Below are 22,800 nucleotides of genomic sequence, written 5' to 3' on the forward strand. Positions count from 1 at the left end.
CCCGAGCTCCATGGTTTTCCCAGCCCTGCGCGATGCCGACTCTGGGCGCCGAGGTCGGCGCGGGGCGAGCCCGCAGCTCGCAGAATGAAGGCGGGGAGCGCGGCCGGTGGCCGGCGGGGGCTGGCTCCGCGACCCCAGCGCCCGGAGGAGCGGCCCAACCACCCGAACCCGGAAAACGCCAACAAGTAGTTTCTCGTTGGAGAAGGGCTGCTCGGCTGGGTGTCAGGACTCAGTCCGGCTGCCCGGAGAAGCTCGTCCGCTCGGAAACCAGAGCAGAACCACTTTTCGGTCGGGCTCGTTAAGGTATCTGGGGGCGGGAGGGAAAGGGGGTGATCTGCCGGGAAGGGCATGCTGACCCTGCAGGCGGGCATCCCCCCACTATTCCGCAGTAGGAATGTGGAGGTGAAGCCCTGGGGAGAGGTGGCTGGGGGACTGGAAACGGGGACGCGGTGAGCTCAGGGATCCAGGGGGTGTGCCTCCAGCGGCTTTCCCCAGGGCCTCGCCCCTCCTAGAAAGCAAGGCCCCCCCCCCCAACCTCCCCCCGGCGTTTGTTTTTCTTGGAAAGGGGCACGGGGTGGGATGCGTTGGTCACTCGTATTCTCAAAAATGGATCCTAGTTAGTGGTTTCCTTTCCCAAGTAATAATATTAACAACAACAACGACAACAACAACAACAACGTGAAAAGGAAATTGGATCAGGAAATTAGTCACAGGTCTCCTTGGTGAAAGGCAGCAGCTGGGGGGTTTTTGTGCTTTGACTTCTGCGTGGTTGTTGTTGTTGTTGTTTTGCCTGGTCCGTGAGGGAGAGTGGAGGTGAGCCGCGAACAGGGCACGCAAAGGGCACCCCCCGAGTGCCGGGGCGCTGCGAGCCGTCCGGAGTACCGAGGGTACGCGCGTTATGGGGGCTCCCCGCCCCGTCCGGGGGCTCTCAGCCCGCACTGCCAAGTTGTCTCCGCAGGGAAAACTCCTAACCTAAGAGAAGCGCCTCCAGGCCAGAGGTGGGGGGCGGAGAGAGGGTCTGGGAGAGCGGAAGAGAGGGGCCGGGGCAGGGGGAGAGAAAGCGGACATGGGAGGAGGGGAAAAGGGGTCTGGAGAGAGAGGAGGGGTGGGGGCTAGGACCTAGAAGCTGGTTGTTTGTGAGAAGGGACGGGGGTGGGGGGAGGTGAAGGGTGGAAAGATGAAGTAGGAGAGATCGGAGCCAGGGGAGAGAGGTGGGAGGCCGGGAAGAAGGTGTCCTGGAAGGTCAGGGAAGCTTGCACGCCCTCCTTAGTTTTCTGGAAGCCTGGGGAAGGTGTGCTGCTGGAGGCGGGGACTGGGCTGGGCGCGCATTTGCTCCTGGGAGGGTCGTTTGTCCCCCGCGCGTCTCCAGCCCTGCATCCTGGGACTGGCGCTCGGAGTGGGGGTGGGGGTCACGGCGCGGCTCTGACGGCCGAGATCTTTAACTTGGCGCTGTGTTCGCCTCCCCCCAGTCATGTCTGAGCCACAGAGATGGGCAAGATCGAGAACAACGAGAGGGTGATCCTCAATGTCGGGGGCACCCGGCACGAGACCTACCGCAGCACCCTCAAGACCCTGCCCGGGACGCGCCTGGCCCTTCTCGCCGCCTCCGAGCCCCCGGGCGACTGCCTGACGGCGGCGGGCGACAGGCTGCAGCCGTCGCCCCCTTCGCTGTCGCCGCCGCCGCGACCGCCCCCACTGTCCCCCGGGCCGGGCGGCTGCTTTGAGGGCGGCGCGGGCAACTGCAGTCCCCGCGGCGGCGGCCGCGAGTTCTTCTTCGACCGGCACCCGGGCGTCTTCGCCTACGTGCTCAACTACTACCGCACCGGCAAGCTGCACTGCCCCGCCGACGTGTGCGGGCCGCTCTTCGAGGAGGAGCTGGCCTTCTGGGGCATCGACGAGACGGACGTGGAGCCCTGCTGCTGGATGACCTACCGGCAGCACCGCGACGCCGAGGAGGCGCTCGACATCTTCGAGACCCCCGACCTCATCGGCGGCGACCCGGGCGACGACGAGGACCTGGCGGCCAAGAGGCTGGGCATCGAGGACGCCGCGGGCCTGGGGGGCCCCGACGGCAAGTCTGGCCGCTGGAGGAGGCTGCAGCCCCGCATGTGGGCCCTTTTCGAGGACCCCTACTCGTCCAGAGCCGCAAGGGTAAGGCCAGAACCGCCCCCTTCCCTGCTCCTCCGGCTCCTTCCCCAACTCTCTGATCTCTTCCACCGGGGGTCTCTGGGGTGCGGGAGGGGCTGGGAGGGCGAGGGAACAGGGCTCCCCAAGGGTGAGATGAGAAGCCCGTCTGGTGCAAGGTAAACAAAGGGACCCCCGCCCCCCTCCTCCCGCCCCCTCCATCCTCCACCTCTCCTCAACTCAAACCGAGACTTAACTCTAGCAGATGGGAACTGAAGGGCAAAGGTCGACCTCTCGCAAGTCTCTCTGCAACCTTGTCCTGAAACTGGTATCGAGCTTCATCTTGGTTTTTGTTTTTTTCCCTGACTCATTTCTTCCAACTTTTCCTTTAGTTTGGATGTTTCTTCAGGCCTTCTGGTCATCACGATTTGACATTCTCAGTGAGGCCCGACACTCCACATCTGACTCATTCAGAACGGTGGCTCCAAGTAGGGATCTGATCTAAAGACAGAGAAGGGAAAATGGAATACACCTGGGTGGCTGGGAGGGGAGAGGGGGGTGCCAGGGGGTCATTTTGTGAAGAGTCTCTCCTGAGTGCTGTTTGGGCCTGTCTCCTTGGTGGGGGAAGAATGATGAATTGCTTTGCCCAGTGAGTTGACCAGAGAGCCCACCTGCACATTGAAATCGGGAGCCTGGTCCTTTTCCCCTTGGGCTGTATCCATATTTTCTTACAGGTTAACTATGAATTGGTCACTTTGGTGATGCTCGTCTAGTCACATTGTCTAAATCTGGGCAGTTTAGATCGTTGCAAACTTTATTTTACTCTTCAGATTGTGAGTCCATCCTCCATTTTTTTTTCCAGTTTCTAGCTTGAATGACAGTTTAAATTTAGTCCTTGACACTCCCAATTAATTTTTCAGACTCCCATGAAGGGACTATAAAGTAACCAATACTGGTTTCTCTAGTGTAAAGGGAATAAAAGAAATATAAATAACCAAAAAATTATAGTGTGTGAATGGTTTTTAATTATACATGAGCACGGAGGACTGTATTTAGTTAAATCTTTGCAACTTTGTTTGTCTGGTTTGTTTCTGACACTGGGAAAAAATACCCACAAGGCAGCTTCACTAGGGCTCTATCCTCTTTATTGTCTTCTTCTGTATGTCAGAAGTCTCTACATCTGAGATATTATGCAACTGTCTGTCCAATAACTTGCCAGAAGACATGCTTCTGATACCACTGTAGAAGTCTGAGGATATGTTTTGTTTTCAGTTTGAAATAGAACATGAATGAGACAATTTTAAGCATTGCTCTTCTGTTGAATCTGGCATTTAAATGCTTACATAAACTTTAGTATGTCCACATTATCATATTTGAATATGGAATTAATAACTCCAACTCTGAAATCTTCCTGTTAAGACCATTCTATAAATTCAACAGGAGTTGGATTTCAAAACAAAAACAAAAACAAGTGCGTATTTACTTAAAGACTCATGACTATTACATCTGTCGGTTTTTTTTTTTTTTTTTATTTTGTTGTTTTGTTTTATTGCAGCTGAGTGCCAGAGTGCTCTTTCCACTTGGTGGCTAAAAAGATAATCTGAATTTGTTTTCAGGCTCATCATGTGATTTTTTTTTTCCAGATTGCGTGCTATAAAAAAGACAGAATGTTTTATTATCTTTCCCCATGATAATATAATAGATTTTATTATGGGCTAGATTGGATAGCAAAAACTTTAAGATGGTATTTCATTTTTATTATTGTTATGGAAATTGATTTTATTGATTATTATTGGTCAAAGGGTAGGATATTAACTTGAAAACAGTTTTACAAAAATCTCCCTAAGATTTCATTGTAACAGTAGTAAGGGTTTGACATATATCCATTTTAGGTGAGGCAAGAACACAGATGTATTAGAGATTAACACAAGGTCGAAGACCCATTAGAAGCAGAATCAGCTGAGAATCACAGATCTGGAAAATTTCCTTGAGGTCACTTCATGAAAACCCTTTATTTTATAAATAAGGAAAATGAAGACTGCAGATGCTAAGTGATGGCCAAGGTCATTCAGCAAGTTAATAGCAGATCCAAAATTATGCTGGAGGTCTCATGACATCCTCCCCAGGCCCTTTTTCCACAATCACTGATTATAACTGACTGGCTTATGAAATCTCTGCAGATCGTGTTGCTGTTGAGATCTAATGCAGGATAAGACACTTACTAGACTTCTAACTTTGAAAGCTCATCTATGACCTTTGGTAGAGGTCTTTGTAGAGTTTTTACCCTGCACCACCCAACATTAGTGTGAAAATATGGGATTTGAATTAACTTCTTGAACCTGTTTGAACTTTGCATGCTTATTGACCATTTGATATGTAATGCTTTGCTTTCTTTCAGATTGGCTAACATTTGTGGGGCTTGTCTTCAGGGAAATCCCTTTTCAAGTTATTGGGGGTTGCCTGAAAAAACATGACCAAAAGTCACCATTTTACTGAAATGTGATTTAATATTTTTATATGAACACTTTTAGTTCAGATGATGGCATGACTTAATGTTATCTGACTAGTTTGATAAATAGAATTACATTGGGAGGTCACAGGATGAAATTAATATTTTGCATGAACATGCTTCTAGGAGACATAAGTCGATTGTCAAGTCGTTTGCTTCAGCTGTGGTCTTACTGCCACAAGTCTCATTCTTAATAGAAGTTAAGTATTTAACTTTTATAAACCCTCTTTACTTTTTTTACATTAGTTCATCTTTTATTGATATACTTGAGAAGAACAATTTTAACTGAATTCCTATTTCAATTTGTTATTCATGTCATCATCGTCTTTATCTTTTCCCAATATTGAGGAAATTGGCTCAGTTGTATAATAGATATGTTTTATTTCTAACTTCTATGATCTAAAGTGCCGGAATGAAACCACAGTGATAGGAACTGGATAATTAGTTGATTTTTATAACATTGTATTCTTGCTTTTTGTTTTGGCTGGCATTTCTCCCTCCTCTATTGCTTTAAATTTATGATGTAAATACATATTCGAAAGGTCAAAATTGTTCATGTTAACTTAGTAAGAAAGTTTATATTTTATACTTAATAAGTTTGTAAGGATAGTATTCCAAAATAGGAATTTATAAGAAATCAAATATAAGTTGTCATGGAAACCTGTTCTGAAAAAAAACGAGATCAGGAAAGAAAAGGAGAGATTATTCTGTTGAGGCCATTGAGCGATATTTACAAATAGCAAAAATCAAGGATGCATAGATGTATTTGTGAAAATGTTATGCATTGTATATTTCCAATTTAATATCGAAGTTTAAGAGAAATGAGGGTGTATGTGCTTTTTCTGAAAACATTATATCATAGGTAAGTGGACAGGTGCCAGGCCAAAATTCTTTGGTCAAACTTTTAGAGTCTTTAGAAGTTAAAAAAAAAAAAAAAAAGATGAGGTCAACATACCAGAATCAAAATATTTTAAATAATTTGTTTCCGATGTTAAAGTGTTGAAAGCAGTTATAAATTTCTCCTCTCTCTTCATTTTGCTTACTTTGGGGGAAGAGAGTAAAGACTATTGAATTAGGTTATACTTTACGGGGTGACTCTTCCTTGGTGACTTGTTTATCATTGGTTAGCTGGTAGGGCATTTTGTTTTTCTTTTACCTTTAAAGAGCATAGAAAGAATAACTGCCATGGAACCACATTTAAGATGTTGCCTTTTTGGTCTTTGGGTCTAGATCATCTCATATGTGTTCTCCAGGCTTTACCTAATGTGTCATTATGTGCATATCATCCTGAATCATATACGGGCTATGACAGTGAATCCATCATTTTTTAGCTTTTAAAAATACTCACTTTATTAGCATTTTAAATTGGTTTAGTTCCACAGAATTATTAAAATATACTCCTTGAAACTATTAAAATTTAAATTTCTATATATAGAATTGGATTCAGAATTGTACATACTTAATTTACTTTTTATGGATTATTTTTTCCTCTTTGTTAAACCATAAATAAAACAGGAAAGAAGTGATCTAAATAACTGTTTCTTAGCTTTAAGTGTAATGCTTAAGTTAAAAAATTATAATAAGGAATGGATTATTTGAGTCACGTATTAAGATTAAAGAGGATAAGTATTAATTTTTCTCTTGTAAGTATTGCTGAAGTTTAAAGTATTATTGGCCAAATATAGCTTGTTCATAAAAAGTTACTGTCAATTATTAGAACTTTTAGAATATTTATTTAGTCGGTGAATATTGGTTATGCAGTCACTCAACTGTGTCAGCTACTGGGGATATATGGAGAAGATACAGTTTTTTTGCCCTCAGTAAGCTCACCACTCTATTTATGATAAAACATTTTCTAAAAACATTATCTATTAAATTAAGAAATGCAAAAAAATTCCAGAGTTATTATAAATAAGTTTTCCTCAAAAAAATATTGCCTGACACATTCAGGAAAGTGTTTTATTTAGAAATGATGGTATTAAGTATTATTAGTCTTTATTTTATTATGAAAGTGTTATCTTACTTTTGCTGTTTTTAAAGTGATTTATTGGCTCTGTCTATGCAATATTATTGGACAATATGATGAAGGCTGTACTTCTACAAAACAACCAAATTATTTAGGGTGTGGCCAACTGTCTTCATCCTTTCCAATTTAATTAAAAGTCACGGCCAACTATATGATAATACTAATCCAAACTTCAGACCCCTGAAAAAAGTCTGCTGTAAATAGTCTGGTGTTTTTGCGTTTGCCCATATAAACATCTAAGTGTCTTTTGACTCTTTCCAGGCAATTAATTGTGCAGTTCACAAATTAATTAACTTTATGCTTATATTCTGAGTATTGGATAGGTTCAGAGAGTACCTAATTCAATACATCATTAAAACAATCAAGTAAGTTCCTCCTTCCTGAAGTCATTATTGCCCTATTTGTTAACTAACCTGGATGTAAATTAAAAAAAAAGAATTAAGTAAGTTCAACAGAAAATTATATTTTCAGCTGTGTATTTGATCACAAACTAAGTGATTTAATTCATTGCTGAGTATTAGGCGTGCCAAAGGTGAATGTAGTTGGACAGATTAGGTATGACTTTATTCTGTGATATTTGCTAAGAGCTCATTTGTAGACTTGAGTTGACAAAACCAATGCAAATTAAGGAAACTTTTCTTCTCTGTTGAGAACCTGATTTTTAAAGCAGCTGAAAACAAGGAATGTGTAGCCTTATGTAGAAATATGCAGGTCAACCTTTCCCATTTGATGATATATATCATTATCATTTATTGTACAAAAAGTACAATTTCAGGTCTCATATTTTTTGAACTTCTGAGTCACATCCTCTTATTACTGGAACCTTTAAAAATATGTCTAAATGAAATAGTAAAGGGCACTAAAGGACCGATAACAGATAAGCAGTGATCTCCAGAAGTAAATATGTAGTGGCAACATATTATGCTTAGGCATCATAGCCTAAACAATAACCATCAATATTTTATACAAACGTAATCCATTTCTTTTTGAAGTATGAAGGACTCATTTTCATTATGAAGGACATAATTTCAGACTCTTTTTCAAAAAGCAGTCTCTCTCATATAAATATATTATGAATAGATAGCACTGCTTTTACTTCTCTTATACATTTACGGGTGGTGATTAATTTTAATATCATATAGTCAATATTTTCACAGAAAGTGACTAAAATGTGGGTGTTTAGGAAGAGGAGAGAGCGGGAGTAGAGACTATATGGCAGCAGCGTTGGAAAACTGCCTGGGTGGGATATATGAGACCCACGCGCTAACCTGGATTTCACAACCAGCTGTGTGACCTTGGAGAATTTACTGCATCTTCCTGAGTCTTGATTTACTTTGACTTACTCTGGAAAAAAGAAAATGGGGATGACACATTGGACTAGCTATATCCAAACTTCTTTCCAGCTTTTAGATTTTGAGGTTTGGAGGAAAAATAGGATACTGATTGCTAAACACCCCTGGGAGTGGGGCGGGGGAGGAACGAAATGTCTGCCCTCATTGTGATTGTACTCTAAGGGCCATTACACTAATGAAGTAAACCAGGATCGACTTTTTTTTGTTTTTTTTTCACATTTATAACTTTCTGCCCTTTTTTCCCCTACAGCTGTTGGGTAGCTGCTGCTCTGGTTACCATAGAAACAGGTTAGCTCCTAGCTTCCTGTTTCCATTGAAAACAGCTTTCCCTCAACCACATATTGATCTCAGGAAATCATTTTGCTGTGGGTCTGTCATGCAACCCATAAAGATGATTGGCTCCATCATTTCCTAAATCTAAGATTCAGTGCAGGTGTATATCCATCCACCACAAGGATAACTGATTAGATATTCTCAGTTTTATTTTCATTTGAAAAGTATCTTGTCAAAGACACCATTCTTTTCCCTTTCCTATGTCTTACGCAGAAGGAAAAGTCCTATTCACTTGAGGATTTACAGATATGCCTAACACATTTAAGTGTTTACCAAATAATGTCAAATTATTTAGTTCTAATCTCTTTCACAACTCATTTTATCAGAATAAACAGAATAGTATGCTGTCTAGCACACTTCCAATAAATATATATTTTAGTGTACTCACTAATGAAGAATATTTAAAGGTAAATATATATGTATTATATAGTGTTCTATATTTCTCTTTAGGGAAAATCGTTTTTCTATTTCAAGATATACATGTTTACATAAAAAGAGGATACATTCATTGTTGTTAACATAGATGCATACTCAGGGAATAGGTTTATAAAATTTTTATATGGTTAAACATTAATGAAAGAGTTTTGTAGGAATATGGCTTAAAGTTTTGATTTGAGAATATTAGTGTGTGTGTGTGTGTGTGTGTGTGTGTGTGTGCACGTGTGCACGTGTGTATGTATTATACATATGTATCTAAAATACATGCTCTTTAAATGAGATTGATTGCTGGTATATATGACAGACTGCTGGTGTTCATGAGACATAGAATTGGAAGGACACTGGTGATCACCTGGCAGAATTGCCTCAGTTCATGGCAGAGGCGCTGCCTTGTTCATAGCTGTGGCTAGCTTGTGACAGGAGCAAGGCTAGAATCTAGACCTGCTGACTTAGGCTGCTCTTCCCATTCAATCTCAGTTGCTTAGTCCGGACTGTATTCAACATTAGATGCGCCATCTTTAGCTCTTGGGAAGCAGCAAGCATGTTAGGAATAGTTTGGGGGAGGGTCTGTCCTCTTCCCTCTTCTGTTGCTCAGGAATAGCAGGCAAATTGATACTGTTTTATGTATTCACTTTATTTCCAGACCCTCCTCCAGGTGCAGCCTTCCATTGCTGCGTTCTCTGCCAGTTCTACTTCGTGCTGCTCTACTGCCTTTAAGGCCTCAAAACTAACCTGCTGATGCATTTACCTCCTAGTATTTCCCTTTATCTCTTTGTGCATGTGTGCCTTTTATAATATGTTTTTCTACTCTTACTTGATTGACTGTGTTTGGAATTTGTCAGTGCAAACTTAGTTCACTCTATCAGTAATGGTTAATATATTTTATAAAGCATTGTCTTCTTACATGTAATTAACCAGATTGTGGTGGTTTTACACAAGATAACTGGTGAATCAGTGAAGTGAAAGATTGGAGTTCTTGTTAAGATCTGCAAATGAGATTGGATGTTGTTGTGAGGCCAGTAAATATAGGGCAGAAAATCTTTTCCTTTAGCCTTTCTTCAGTGGGTAGTTTGTCAAGGTTGGTGTTTACCAGATGGTGATGAAATGTAAAACAGCATTAAAATTTTGGGGGTGTCTGAGAGAATGAATTTTACAGGAACCAAAACAGAAGAACTTGGGCCAAAATGTCACTGGTAGTATTGGGAAAAAGACACTCTAAATAATTTCTGCCGGCAATTGACTGACCTTTTTCTCTGAAAGTTCATAATACTAAGGACATCTTTGTAATCTGACACTTCCTTAGCGTTCCACATATTAAAGAAAATTGTATGCAGACACCTCAGTCATGTCTTCTTTATTTTCTGTTTGAAGAGCCTGGTGATTTGCTATCAGATCTTAGAGTTTTGCTACTCTTTATGTATCTTACAACATTGCTGACATCTATGAAAATTGACGGAAAGGTCAATATAGACTTTCTTGGCTGGTCTTCTGTGATTTCATCTCAGCAATGGAAGGTGTTTTCTCCTTTGAGATGTCTCCGTGGAGAGTTACAGAGATGAAAATATGCCACCTTTTGGCCTTACCTTACACCAATACTTTGTCCAGAATTTTTAACTTGTTCACCAAATGATAAAATACAAATACATTTTTAAATAAAATAGCAATTTAAGTAATTTTTTTCAATATATCCAAATAATATTGTTAATTCTAAATTTAAGACAACAAGTTTAACCAAAAACTGTTTGGTCCAATATACAGTTAATTTTTGAGTAGTTTGTTAGATTGGGTTCAATGAAAACAGCAGAAATTGTTCAGAATTTATGTCAAATTTGTGCCTGCATTTTCAAATTATACAAGAGAAATGCAAATATAGGGTTGCTTAATTTGATATTTTTATGTTTATTGATTTAGGGTAAAGTGCTATTTGCTAAAAGTGAATATGGTATAATAATTGTATTGGAAAAATAGTAAAGTAATCATAGCAAGAATTAACTTCCTTACTATTTTGATGTATTAATGTGGTTAAAATTAGTAAAATTTATATTTGGGAAAACAGGACAGTACAGTTACTATAGTTTGATTTATCCTTTGAATTGCCCTGCTTCTCTCTTGAGGTAAGCAGTGAAAAGGCCATTATGAAAGTTTTGAAAATATCTTTAATGAAACCTGTCTTTCATATAAATTGAGTAGGAAGTGGACAGAATAGAGCCTTAGCTGGCCCTTTTTTGGGAAAGAGAATGTAAACTGCAAGTATATATTTTTTAAGCTATTGGAACTTTATGATCAAGCCTGAGTGAACCTCTCACAGTCATATAAGAGTTGAAGGACTATTATATCTGTATCATGATTGATATAGATTGACTTGTGAGCTTATGCTTAATTTCCAGGTTCATAATGGTGTTGATGGTGCTTTGATATTTAGAGTACAATGCCAGAGGTATAAAATTCAAGAAGGTTATGAAATCAAGCATATTTTAATGCATAATAGGCTTCAGCAACATTCAAAATTGATTAGTTTCAATGCAAAAACAGCATTCTTAACTGAATGCCTGAATTCCTTCTGTGAGTGTGCTGTTCAGTTTTTAGTTGTAATGTGCATAGTCTCTGTTCTTTAGATTCTTTTTTAATAGAGTATTGGTTTTTAAAATGTGTTCATTCTTCTATTTATTTATCAATCATTGACTTAACTCATCTCTGACTTCTCCATCTTAGATGGTTTCTTGGTAACGGTATTTAAAACATTTGTTTTAAATGTTTTTTTTTTTTTAAATTTATTTCTGAGAGATAGAGAAAGACAGCACGAGCAGGGGAGGGTCAGAGAGAGAGGGAGATACAGAATCTGAAGCACAGTCCAGGCTCTGAGCTAGCTGTCAGCACAGAGCCTGACGCAGGGCTTGAACCCAAGAACCGTGAGATTATGACCTGAGCAGAAGCCAGACGCTTAACCGACTGAGCCACCCAGGTACCCCTAACATTATTTCTGAGTAGGTGACTTTGTGCTTCAGTGCTGGGTTTCTTTATCAACAACCTTTTGTGTTTCCTCTCTTTTGATTGGCTGATGAAATAGTGTGTTGTCATCAGGTGTTACTACATTTTTCTCTTAGCTAAACAAACTGGAAGAGAACCAAGCACCAAAGACAAAAGCTTTAAAATGCTTTTGAATCTCTCAGCTGACAGTTATGGGGCTTCAATTATTGGTCAGGACTGGTTTGTACTGAGAATGCAAGATGTGTTAAAATTTGACATTTCCCTTTAAGACACTTGTGTTCTGTTGAAAAAGAAGACTTGTACAACCATAGTTATGACTCAATACATTAAACACCATAATAGAGACATTAGTATAGTACGAACACACAAACTGGGGATGGACCCACTTTCTTCTACAGAGGACATGACATTTTAGTTAACTTCCAAAAGATAAGTAAGTGTTTTCCAAAAATCAAGAGGAAGGTCAACAGGGTAGTGTGCAAACATGGAGGAATGCTATGCCATGTGATAATTGGTAATAGAAAGACCAGAGGGCCGGAGAAGAGGCTTGAGATAAGGAAGACTGAAACTGGAGTTAAAGGATTTGGACTTCAAAAGGAGATTTCCTTATAAGATAAGATGTGAGATGCCCAGTCCAGGGCAAGACTGAACGCTATTATTTGGAAAACATAGTGTATTCCAAAATAGTGGTTCTGAATCTTAGATGTGCCTAGAAATAATGTTAAGATGATGTCTAGATTTTGCTCATTGGGTTTCACTCCAGATATTTGAATTCAGTAGTAAGATTTGGATAAGATTCAGATCAGGTGATCATCTTTGGAGCTGCAGTTGGCTCCTGGCCCAGTATATGCCAGTACTTTGATATGACCATTACAAGAGCAAATACAATTTAACAGTGAATTAGGACAATAATCATACTTAGACCATTATTTCCCAAAGTGCATTTTATAGATCTGCCGTTCTCCAGGATATCTCTCCAGAGGTTGTTCCTCAAAAGAGTTTCATGGACAGATGAATTTGGAAGCCAGCTTAATAATTTTTTTCGATTTTTATTTATTTTTGCGAGAGTGACAGAATGATTGGGGGGAGGGGCAGAGAGAGAGGGAGACAGAATCTGTAGTAGGCTCCAGACCTGTCAGTACAGACCCCGATGCCGGGCTTCAACCCACAAGCCGTGAGATCATGACCTGAGCTGAAGTGAGATGCTCAGCTCACTGACCCACCCAGGTGACCCCGGAAGCCAGTATAAAACAAAGTTAACTATGTTTTTATTTTTTACTTGTATTAATTATTATTATTATTATTGTTATTTTACTACAGATTTTTTTAAGGTCAAAGAGTTGGAAGACTGGCTGTCTGACATTTGGTTTTGAGGTGGGAATGAATTAATGCTAAGGGCTAGACTCAGCTGGCTGAGTGTGAATCCTGACTCTACCACTTGCTTGCTGTATGACTCACCAAGTTGCTTTTCTAAGCCTTTTTTTTTCTTCATCTGGACTGAGAAGTAATAATAGTATCTGACTTAAAGAACTGTTATGAAAGTAGACTGAGTATATTCATGTTAAGAATCCATTGGGTACCTGGGTAATTCAGTTGGTTGAGATCTGACTGTGGCTCAGGTCATGATCTCATAGTTCATGAGTTCAAACCCCGCATCAGGCTCTCTGTTGTCAGCCAGAGCCCACGTCAGATCCTCTGTCCCCTCTTCTCTCTGCATCTACCTTGCTCATGCTCTCTCTCTCTCAAAAATAAATAAACGTGAAAAAAAGAGTTCAGCATAGTGCCTGGTTTTATAAATGTCAGTTCTATCATCATCTTCATCATCATCATCATCATCATCATTATCACCATCTATCATTTTTTAGGGCAAGCATTAGTTTTTTTTGGGGGGGATTGTATTGTTGCAATAGCATAACTTAAGGAAGTTTTTGAGCATTTAGAAAGTCCATGAAAATATAAGTTGACTGTTCCTGAGATTTCTCATGTGGATACTGGATAACTGTCTGGAAATTGTAGGTACTCAATTTTATTCCTCAAGAATAAGTAGTGATTAATTAGAACAATATCTAACACGTATGTATTATATATAAGGCATTTTGCAACTGGCAATGTGAAGGTGTATTTCCTGCCCTTAAGAAGATTGTGGTCTCATGGAAGAGAACAACAAAAGGAAAGTGACAGTGTAATGACATGTGATCTCCAGGAGAAGCATGCACAGTGTATTCTGGAAGTTAACATAGTCTTGCCAAGGTTGGAAAAAAATTCCTGCAGGAAATATGTCTGTATTGGTACCTGAGGATGAAGAGGAGATAGCTAGACTTTTCAGATAGAGAGAAAGCCTGCACGAAGCTCTAAAAGGGAAAGAAGGCATGGTCTGTGCAAGATACCGTAAGTAACTCAGGACAGCTGCAGCACTGTGTCAGGGATCGGGACATGTAGCAGAAGACAGAAGCTAAGATTGGGTCAAAACTTTGGTAAGCTCTCTGAGAAGGTCTGGTGGTAATGAGGGAGCTTTTGAAGGATTTTTAGCAGCACAATGGCATACAGATTTGTAACTGGGAATATCGTTCTGTAATCTGTGTACCTGACGAGGAGATTTGGCTGGCTCTGACGAGTGCAGTGTGTCAGGAGGACTATAGTTTAGCATGTTATTGCAGTAATCCGGGTAAGAGATACTGGTGGCCTGAGTTAGACAGTGGTCAGACAGATGAAGTAAAATGAACATAGTTAAAAGTGGAGCTGTTGATTGATTAGGTGCAGTGAATGAGGCAGAGAGAGAAATCAGGAATGTCTTCCTAGTTTCTGTCGTACAGTGAGACAAGAAAAACCTGACTTTTTTCTAATCCAAGATTCTGTGATTATATGATTTGAGAGTCTGGTTTATCCTTAGTTCTTCTTTCAGGGGATTTAACACTATACTATTTTGTATTATGTTTTGTGAGTTTTCTTTTGTATTTCAGTGTCAATTACCCAATTATAGATGGCCATTTCATAGATTTTATGGTTGTGAAATTAGATGCAAGTATGTTCCATAAAATTTTTGGTTATAATAATTCACCACCTTTTTATGGAATAAAAAGTCCTCTCTATAAGAAATGTTAGCTCTGCATTGTTATTATTTTGGTTTGAGGCCCAAGAAAATATTAACTTTTGCATAATTTGTACAAAATGGAACTATCTAGTGTAGACTCCAAAGCTAGAGGCATAAATTGAACTGGGTATTAAAAAAAATTCTAATGAGATTCTGTGGCTCTAAATGCTTCTTGAAAACTTACTTCAAATAAATATTTCCTTTAGAAAAAAGTCCAAGAAGAAGCAATTGTAGTGAAGAAGCAAAACAAAAATGAAAGCAAGGAAGAAGATGGTGACTTCAGATCTAGGCAGAGTAATTCCTTCTAAAGTATAAATCTACCATGCCATTTTCTTGCTTAAAATCCTGTTCTGGCTAGCATATTGAGGTACACTTTGTTTTGCCTGGCTCTTCAGAATCCGCTCACTACCTGTGTTTCTAATCATACCTTTTATAATCCACCAGGAAAATACCACTGCAGTCAGACCACATGGTTTGCTATTCCTGAATTTCAGGGATGTGTTCACGTTGCTGTGCATTTGCCTGTACTGTTTTTACAGCCTGGAATTCTTCCTCTTCCTGGCTTTAATAGGTTTACTCAATCGCCTTTCAATATCCTGTATAATTCTCAAGTCTTACTTGACATCTTCTAAACTCTCTCACATGTAGTTGGTTTCTTGCTCTGAGTGTCCATATCACTTTGCTAACACAGTAGTATAGCATTTAACTGACTGGATAATTTTCCTAGAGCTACTGTAGCATTTACTACAAGCTTGATGTCTTGAAGCAACAGAAATCTATTCTCTCACAGTTCTGGAGGCTAGAAATCTGAAATTCAGGTGTCAACACGATTGGTTTCTTCCGAAGGCTCTGAGGGAAATTCTGGTCCTTGGCTCTCTCCTAGCTTCTGGTGGTCGCTGATAGTTTTAGGGGTTCCCAGGCTTGTAGATACATCACTCCAATCTCTGTTTCCATTTTCACATGATGGCCTTCCCTCTTCATTTCTGTGCTTCATTTAGTTCTTCTTAAAAAGACACCAATTGTTGGATTATAGCCCATAATAACCCAGTATGACTACATCATAACTTAGCTAATTCTCTCTACAAAGATGCTATTTCAAAATCAGGTCATGTTTTGAGGTTTGAAGTGGACATGAATTTTGGGGAGATACTTTTCAAACTGGTATATGGGTTTCACCATTTTGACAACACTTATATTGTCCAATATATCTTTTATTTTCTGATTTCTCCCTTTCCATATCAGTGTGCTCTCATGTCGTGGATATGGTATATAGAATATACACCTTTCTGAAGGTACTAGTTAGCAGTTTTTTAAAGTTCTTTCACATTGCCGGTGTTAACTCTGATCCATCTATGGATTTTTTTTTCCTATTCTTTCACATTTGTTCTTCTTTATACCATTGATTCTCTTTACATATCCTTCCCTTTGAAAGAGGGTAGGAGTTGATTATAGTGTTATGTGGGTATACAGGCAGGATCATGTAGAAACCTAGGATTTCCTTCAGAGTGGGTGGGCAAACTAGGAACCCTCTCACGGTCTAAGAAAGGATCCTGTATTTGAAGAGAGGACTTTACTGTATTTTGGTTAATGTGGAGTGACCTTTCCTCCTTTTTTCTCCATGAACTTTGAGGAAATCTGAGGTGCTTAGAAATTTGCTTCACTTTCATCTGTCAGGCCAACACACCTAATTAGGATATGTCTTCTCCTCTGTTGTTTCTCGACTTAATTTAGACAGCTGTTCTTGTGGACTGTATCTTGAGAGCAAAATCTGTAGCCAGCAACTAAAGGAAGTAGGGGACCTCCGAGTTGCTCCACAGCCAGCTCCTTGTCCTGGTGCCTGTTGCCCCTGAGTTTAAGTTTCCTCTGGGTTTCCTTGTGAAGAATTGCACTGGCCCCAGGGAATGCTCTCTCTTGCATTTATATTGAATTCCATTCTCCTTTTCTCCTCAACCTGCAGTTCCATTATTCCAGTGCTGCTTCCTCTAAATCATAGTATTTCTGGTACAAGAATAGCAATGTTTCCTGCTTTCCATCTTTGTGATTGTCTTCATCATTTTTAATGAGAACTTGGCCAAGGAGATGAGGTTTACTATCTTGCACTAGAATTTAATATGTGTATAAATAAGCTTCTTGTCCATACTTGTTATGAACTTGTGCCATTTATTCTTGTTGTTGCTATTGTTGTTGGTGTCCAGATTTATAAACAGCAGCTGGTAGTTTGCTCAGTGAGCTTTTACCACCACTTAAATAATTCATGTTTCCTTGTCTTCAAGGATGCGCTTCTCTATGATTCTTCCCTATGAAGTCAGTGTTCCTTCTTATCTTTTTTGAGTCCACCTGCTTTATTTACTTTTATTTATATGGCACCTAAATATTTAATCTAATGAAGGAATTCAAAGCCTAACTGTAGTGTATGACTTTACCATTGCTGTAAGAAGCCTATTAGACTCCCATTATTACAAAATCCTAGAAAATGATCACTTGGAGAACAGTGACCCTTTAATTTGTCATCTGCCCACGGAGAGTACATTCGTAAGAATGTGAACTTTGATAGTTTAACAGATGTTTGTGGGATGTCAAGTTCCCAAATAAAGTAACAGCATTAAGCTGAAATAATGTTTACATATTAGGGCACTTTAATTTTTCACACAGAACCTTTGCCAGTGGGACCAAATGCCTAGTCCCGATTATGTAGAAAAGCGTCTGACTGATGATAATAGATGGCACTGATTGTCTCACTAATTACATGGAGACAGGGCCTTCACTGAAGGATGCTGTGTCCTAAGAAAAGATACTGAAGAATGAATGTTGTGGCAGCAAAGAAATAAGCCAAGGATAGCAGAAAAAAAGATTTCAATTCATCACAGCATTGTTATCTCATTTCACTTAATAAAATAGAAATATCCAAAGGTGAATTTTCCCCATTGTATCTAGAATGCACTTTATCAAACTAATGCAGTAATGAAGACCATTATATTAAAACCTAATTTTGTCCAGATATTTCCTCTGAGCTGTGGCAAATAAAAGGACTGAGAAAGACATTTAAAGAAACATATGTGTACTCTAAGGGTCATGCAAATAGAGGGAATAGAAAAGCCTTCATTAATACAAATATACTCTCTATATTATAATGATAAGGTAAAACTGTATTGTTTTTAGGAAAAACATTGAGAGATAATAGAGTAAAAATTATAAAATACATTATAATATTCAAAACACAGCAATATTAAATCAAATTTATGTTTTTAAAATTATAATTACAGTTTCTTTATTATTATTTTTGTCTTTTTTCTTTCAAGTTTTTATTTAAATTCCAGTTAGTTAACATACAGTTAACTACTATTAAATTAGTTAATTAGTTAATGTTAAAATAATTTTAATTTCAGGTATGGAACTTAGTGATTCAACACTTAGTACAACACCCAGTGCCCGTCACAATAAGTGCCCTCCCTAATCCCCATCACCGATTTAACCCATTCCTCTCCACACTTCCTCTCTGGTAACCATCAGTTTGTTCTCTATAGCTAAGGGTCTGTATTTTGCCTTGCCTCCCTCTCCCTGCCCCCCCGCCCCTGTGCTCATTTTTTCTGTTTCTTAAATTTCATATATAAATAAAATCATATGCTATTTGTCTTTCTTGGACTGACTTATTTTGCTTAGCATAATACTCTAGCTCTATCCATGTCATTGCAAATGGCAAGACTTCATTCTTTTTTATGGCTGGGTAAAATTCCATTATATATGTGATATATTTACCATATATAGACATGTCTATATATGATATATATCTGTATATAGAGAGACACACAAACCACATCTTCTTTATTCATTCATCAGTCAGTGGACCCTTGGGCTCTTTCCATAATTTGCCTATTGTTTATAATGCTGCTATAAACATGTATGTGCATGTTTCCCTTTGAATTCGTATTTTTGTATCCTTTGGGAAAATTTCTAGTCATGCAATTGCTGGATCACAGGACTGTTCTATTTTTAACTTTTTTTCTTAGTGTTTATTTTTGAGAGAGAGACAGAGTGTAAACAGGGGAGGAGCAGAGAGAGGGAGACACAGAATCTGAAGCAGGCTCCAGGCTCTGAGCTGTCAGCACAGAGCTTGATGCAGGGTTTGACCTCACAAACAGTGAGATCATGACCTGAGCAGAAGTTGGACTTTTAGCTGATTGAGGCACTCAGGCGCCCCTATTTTTAACTATTGAGGAACATCCATATTGTGTTATAGAGTGGCTGCACCACTGTTCTTATTTATTTTATTTTTTATTTAAATCCAAGTTAGTTAACATATAGTGTAATAATGATTTCAGGAATAGAATTTAGTGATTCATCACTTAAATGTAACACCCAGTACTCATCTGAACAATTGTCCTCCTTAATGCCCACCACTCATTTAGCCCATCCTTCCATCCAGAACCCCTCCATTGACCCTCAGTTTGTTCTCTGTATTCAAGAGTTTCTTATGGTTTATCTCCCTCTCTGTTTTTATCTTCTTTTTCTTCCCTTTTCCTATGTTCCTCTGTTTGGTTTCTTAAATTCCACATATGAATGAGTTCATATGGTACTTATCTTTCTCTTACTGACTTATTTCATTTAGCATCATACACTCTAGGTCCATCCACATTATTGCAGATGGCAATATCTCATTTTTTTTGATCGAGTAATATTCCATTGTGTTTATATAGCACATCTTCTTTAGCCATTCATCAGTTGATGGACCTTTGGGCTCTTTCTATAACTTGGCTATTGTTGATAATGCTGCTATAAATATTTGGATGTATGTGCCCCTTCAAATCAGCATTTATGTTTCTTTTGGAAAAATAGCTAGTAGTGCAATTGCTGGATAATGGGGTTGTTCTAGTTTTAATTTTTTGAGGAACCTCCATACTATTTTCCAGAGTGGCTGCACCAGTTTGGATTCCCACCAACAGTGCAGAAGGGCTCCCCTTTCTCCGAATCCTTGCCAACATCTGTTGTTCCCTCAGTTGTTAATTTTTAGCCCTTCTAACAAGTGTGAGATGTTATCTCATTGTGGTTTTGATTTGTATTTTCCTGTGATGAGTGAGGTACAAGTAACATGTTCTTATTATAGACAATTGGGGAATATAGAATATACTGAAGAAGAAAATAGCCCTCTTATCCCCCAAAGACTGTTATAGATTTAGTATAATTATTTTATTTTTATTTTCTCTAAGAGAATTCTAACTGTTGGGGTACAGAGAGTTTAATCTTTGTTGTCTGGAACACAGTACCTTTTTAATTTTATTCAAATCTCACTTTAGATATCAAAAAAATGTCATTGGTTACCTCATATATGTTCTACACTTTCGTTTCAAATGTTATTACTATATGCCTTATGTTTAATTGGTATTGTGAATGCGATATTGCTTCCCATTACGTTTTAACTAGTTATTGATGGCTTATAAGTAAGTTACGACTTTTAGTATAGTAATCATAGGTATAGGTCTTTTACTGAGTCTCTATTGATTCAAATAGTATTGCTGTTTATTGTTTTTGATTATAAGTATGTGGCACACATGTGAATGAAAAGCTATTTTAAAATGCCTAATAGTTATAACTAATATATACTTTATCTCTTTTATTATTGTTATAGGTATATAATTTATAAGTATATATTTTCAGACATAATTTTCAGACATAATTTTCAGACATATTTGTACTTGTTTAACAAGTTGCTACTTCTGCTTTCTTCTCATTATTTCCTTATTTGAGTTAATTTGAAAATACTTCTTTGTGATATTGCCATATACTTTTACATTTATTTTTCAGGAATGACTTGCATTCATATATAAAAGTTATTGGCTAAACAGAGAATTTTTGGATTTCATTTACTTAAATCTGCAGTTTCTGTCTGAGATTTAGAAATAATAATGTGGTCACAAAAGAGAAGATGGGGAGGTTCCTCCATGTTGTCAGCACAGGCAGGAGCCCTGAACAAACCTTGGCCCCCCAAAAGGACATGAACTAAAATATAAAGTGGGATTTAAGAAGGAAAGAACTGTTTAATAAATAGGAGCTGGCAGGATGGAAGGCCTAGATGTAAGGGCACAGGGTGGAGAGGAAGACCTGAAAGAAGATGGCTGTGACCAGGGGTTTGGGGGCAAAGGGGAAAGAAAGGCAGAAAGCAGTTGCGGAGGGCCTCATGAGCTGTATGAAGCTCCCTTATTTTCACATCATTTTTAAAAACAAATCTACCTATTTCTATAGTTTCACTCCTCCTTTTTCTATTTTCTTTGTCAACTTTTATCACTGTTGTGTTTTTCCTTCTTATTGTGCATTCTTGCAAAAATTACTAGGTTGTCTTCTACATTTCTGATTATCTCTTTTTTTGGGGGGGGCAATGTCAGATTTGTTCTTTCCTATAATCAACAGAAACTTTAATTTTCTAACATGTTTCTGGTTCTTGGTATATCCTTCTTATTGGATTGCTTGGTTCTTTTCTCATTTAGATCAGTTCTTTATCATTTTTCTTTTTCAATCTCCTTGCTTTTGTTTTTGTTGAATCAGTATCTGTGTCTCAGGGTGAACTTGGAGCAGATATTTTTACAGGAAGAACTTCGCTCTCATATCAAGATGCTGTTTATTTACCTCTTGCTTCAGATTGCACTTCTAGAACTTCTATCCTTATCCTGCAGTTCCCATGGTATTTCACACACACAGCACACCACACCTCCTGGCCCCGCCCCTCAGTTTGTCTGTCCCACCTACAGAGATGGTTCCATATCTACTGTAGGAATGCAGTCAAGACTCAGAATTGCGCTGAATTTCCTCACTTATGTTCTAGCACAATCTCCCTTTTCTTATAATCCATGTATGTTCTAGTATATTGTGATGGCTAAGAGTATAAATCTTGGCATCGGACAGACCTGGATTTGAACATGGTCATATGACATATTAGTTGCATGACCTTGGATAACGTAACTAACTTCTTTAAATTTTTGTTTCATTATTTGTAAAAGAACCTAGTCATGAAGTGGGTATATGTGGAATAAATGATACAAGAACTAAATAAAATAGTGCATTTAATAAGTAACAGAATGTCTAATATAATGTAAGTCTTTTATAAATGGTAATTACTATTATACGATGCTTAAGGGCAGGCTGATGTGCAAAATCTTTAGTCTAATGGTTAGTGGCATCTATCAAGTGCTTGTTGTATGTGTAGGTCAGGGACAGGAGAGTTTCTATCCATTGGATCATAGGTAGAAAATCCAGTAGGATGTGGTAGAGAGTTTTGAAGATTATTTTCATTTTTGTTAATAGATTGTGGAGAGCACAGCTGACAACTTTCCATCATTGTCTTGACCATAATTGCCCTAGGTTTGGACTGTGAAATGAAGTAAGATAGCATTCCCAATGCCATTGCCTGCTTCTCTGAATGAGGTGTAGGGAATGAATGATCAAGCGGAACAAGGGAGACTGAGATCACTTTTGTTTAGTGAGGTATCAATGCCTAGGACAGACTGGTACATGTTAGGTACTCAAATTGCTTCCGGACAGACTGGTTGACTGATTATTTCATATGTGGATGATTTCATATATATCCCAGCATGCAACACTTCAAAGGCAACTTGCAAATGCATCTCTCAGGGAATCAGTTGTAAGCCTCTTTCTTCCGTCAGCTCTGTGGCTCCCTGGAAGGGTTATGAGACAAGAAGGATTTCCCATGGCCCGTTGTTACGCTGCTGATATTGGAGAACATGACCATACTGACAACTCTCTCCACTTGCTGGGCAATCAAAAGAGTAACAACTAAGGAAAAATATTGTTGCAGAAGTAGAGTTCTGCCTTCTTATTAAGTACTTCCCATTCTTTGAAAGATTATTCATGGGATGATTCTTGTATAATGTGGATTTCCTAGTCAGATGTAAAAACTGCACCAACTATAACTTTTAAGCTCAAGGGAGTT

General features: G+C 38.9%; 1 protein-coding gene across 12 annotated transcripts in view; it reads left to right on the top strand.

The window, feature by feature from the left end:
- KCNC2 (potassium voltage-gated channel subfamily C member 2) overlaps positions 1-22,800 on the top strand; it is a 185,875-nt gene that overhangs the window by 386 nt on the left and 162,689 nt on the right. For 3 of the 12 annotated variants that reach the window (XM_029955030.1, XM_029955022.1, XM_029955029.1), the window contains exons 1-2: positions 55-303; positions 1,470-2,151. In XM_029955030.1, the coding sequence (XP_029810890.1) occupies positions 1,489-2,151 (663 nt within the window). In that variant the 5' untranslated portion in view covers positions 55-303; positions 1,470-1,488. Of the gene's footprint in view, positions 1-53; positions 304-792; positions 814-1,248; positions 1,292-1,469; positions 2,152-22,800 lie in introns of those variants that run through there. The other 9 variants (XM_029955031.1, XM_029955027.1, XM_029955026.1 and 6 more) reach the window with 7 other exon arrangements.

The sequence above is a fragment of the Suricata suricatta genome, chromosome 10 (assembly GCF_006229205.1).
Source record: "Suricata suricatta isolate VVHF042 chromosome 10, meerkat_22Aug2017_6uvM2_HiC, whole genome shotgun sequence".
Taxonomy (NCBI): domain Eukaryota; kingdom Metazoa; phylum Chordata; class Mammalia; order Carnivora; family Herpestidae; genus Suricata; species Suricata suricatta.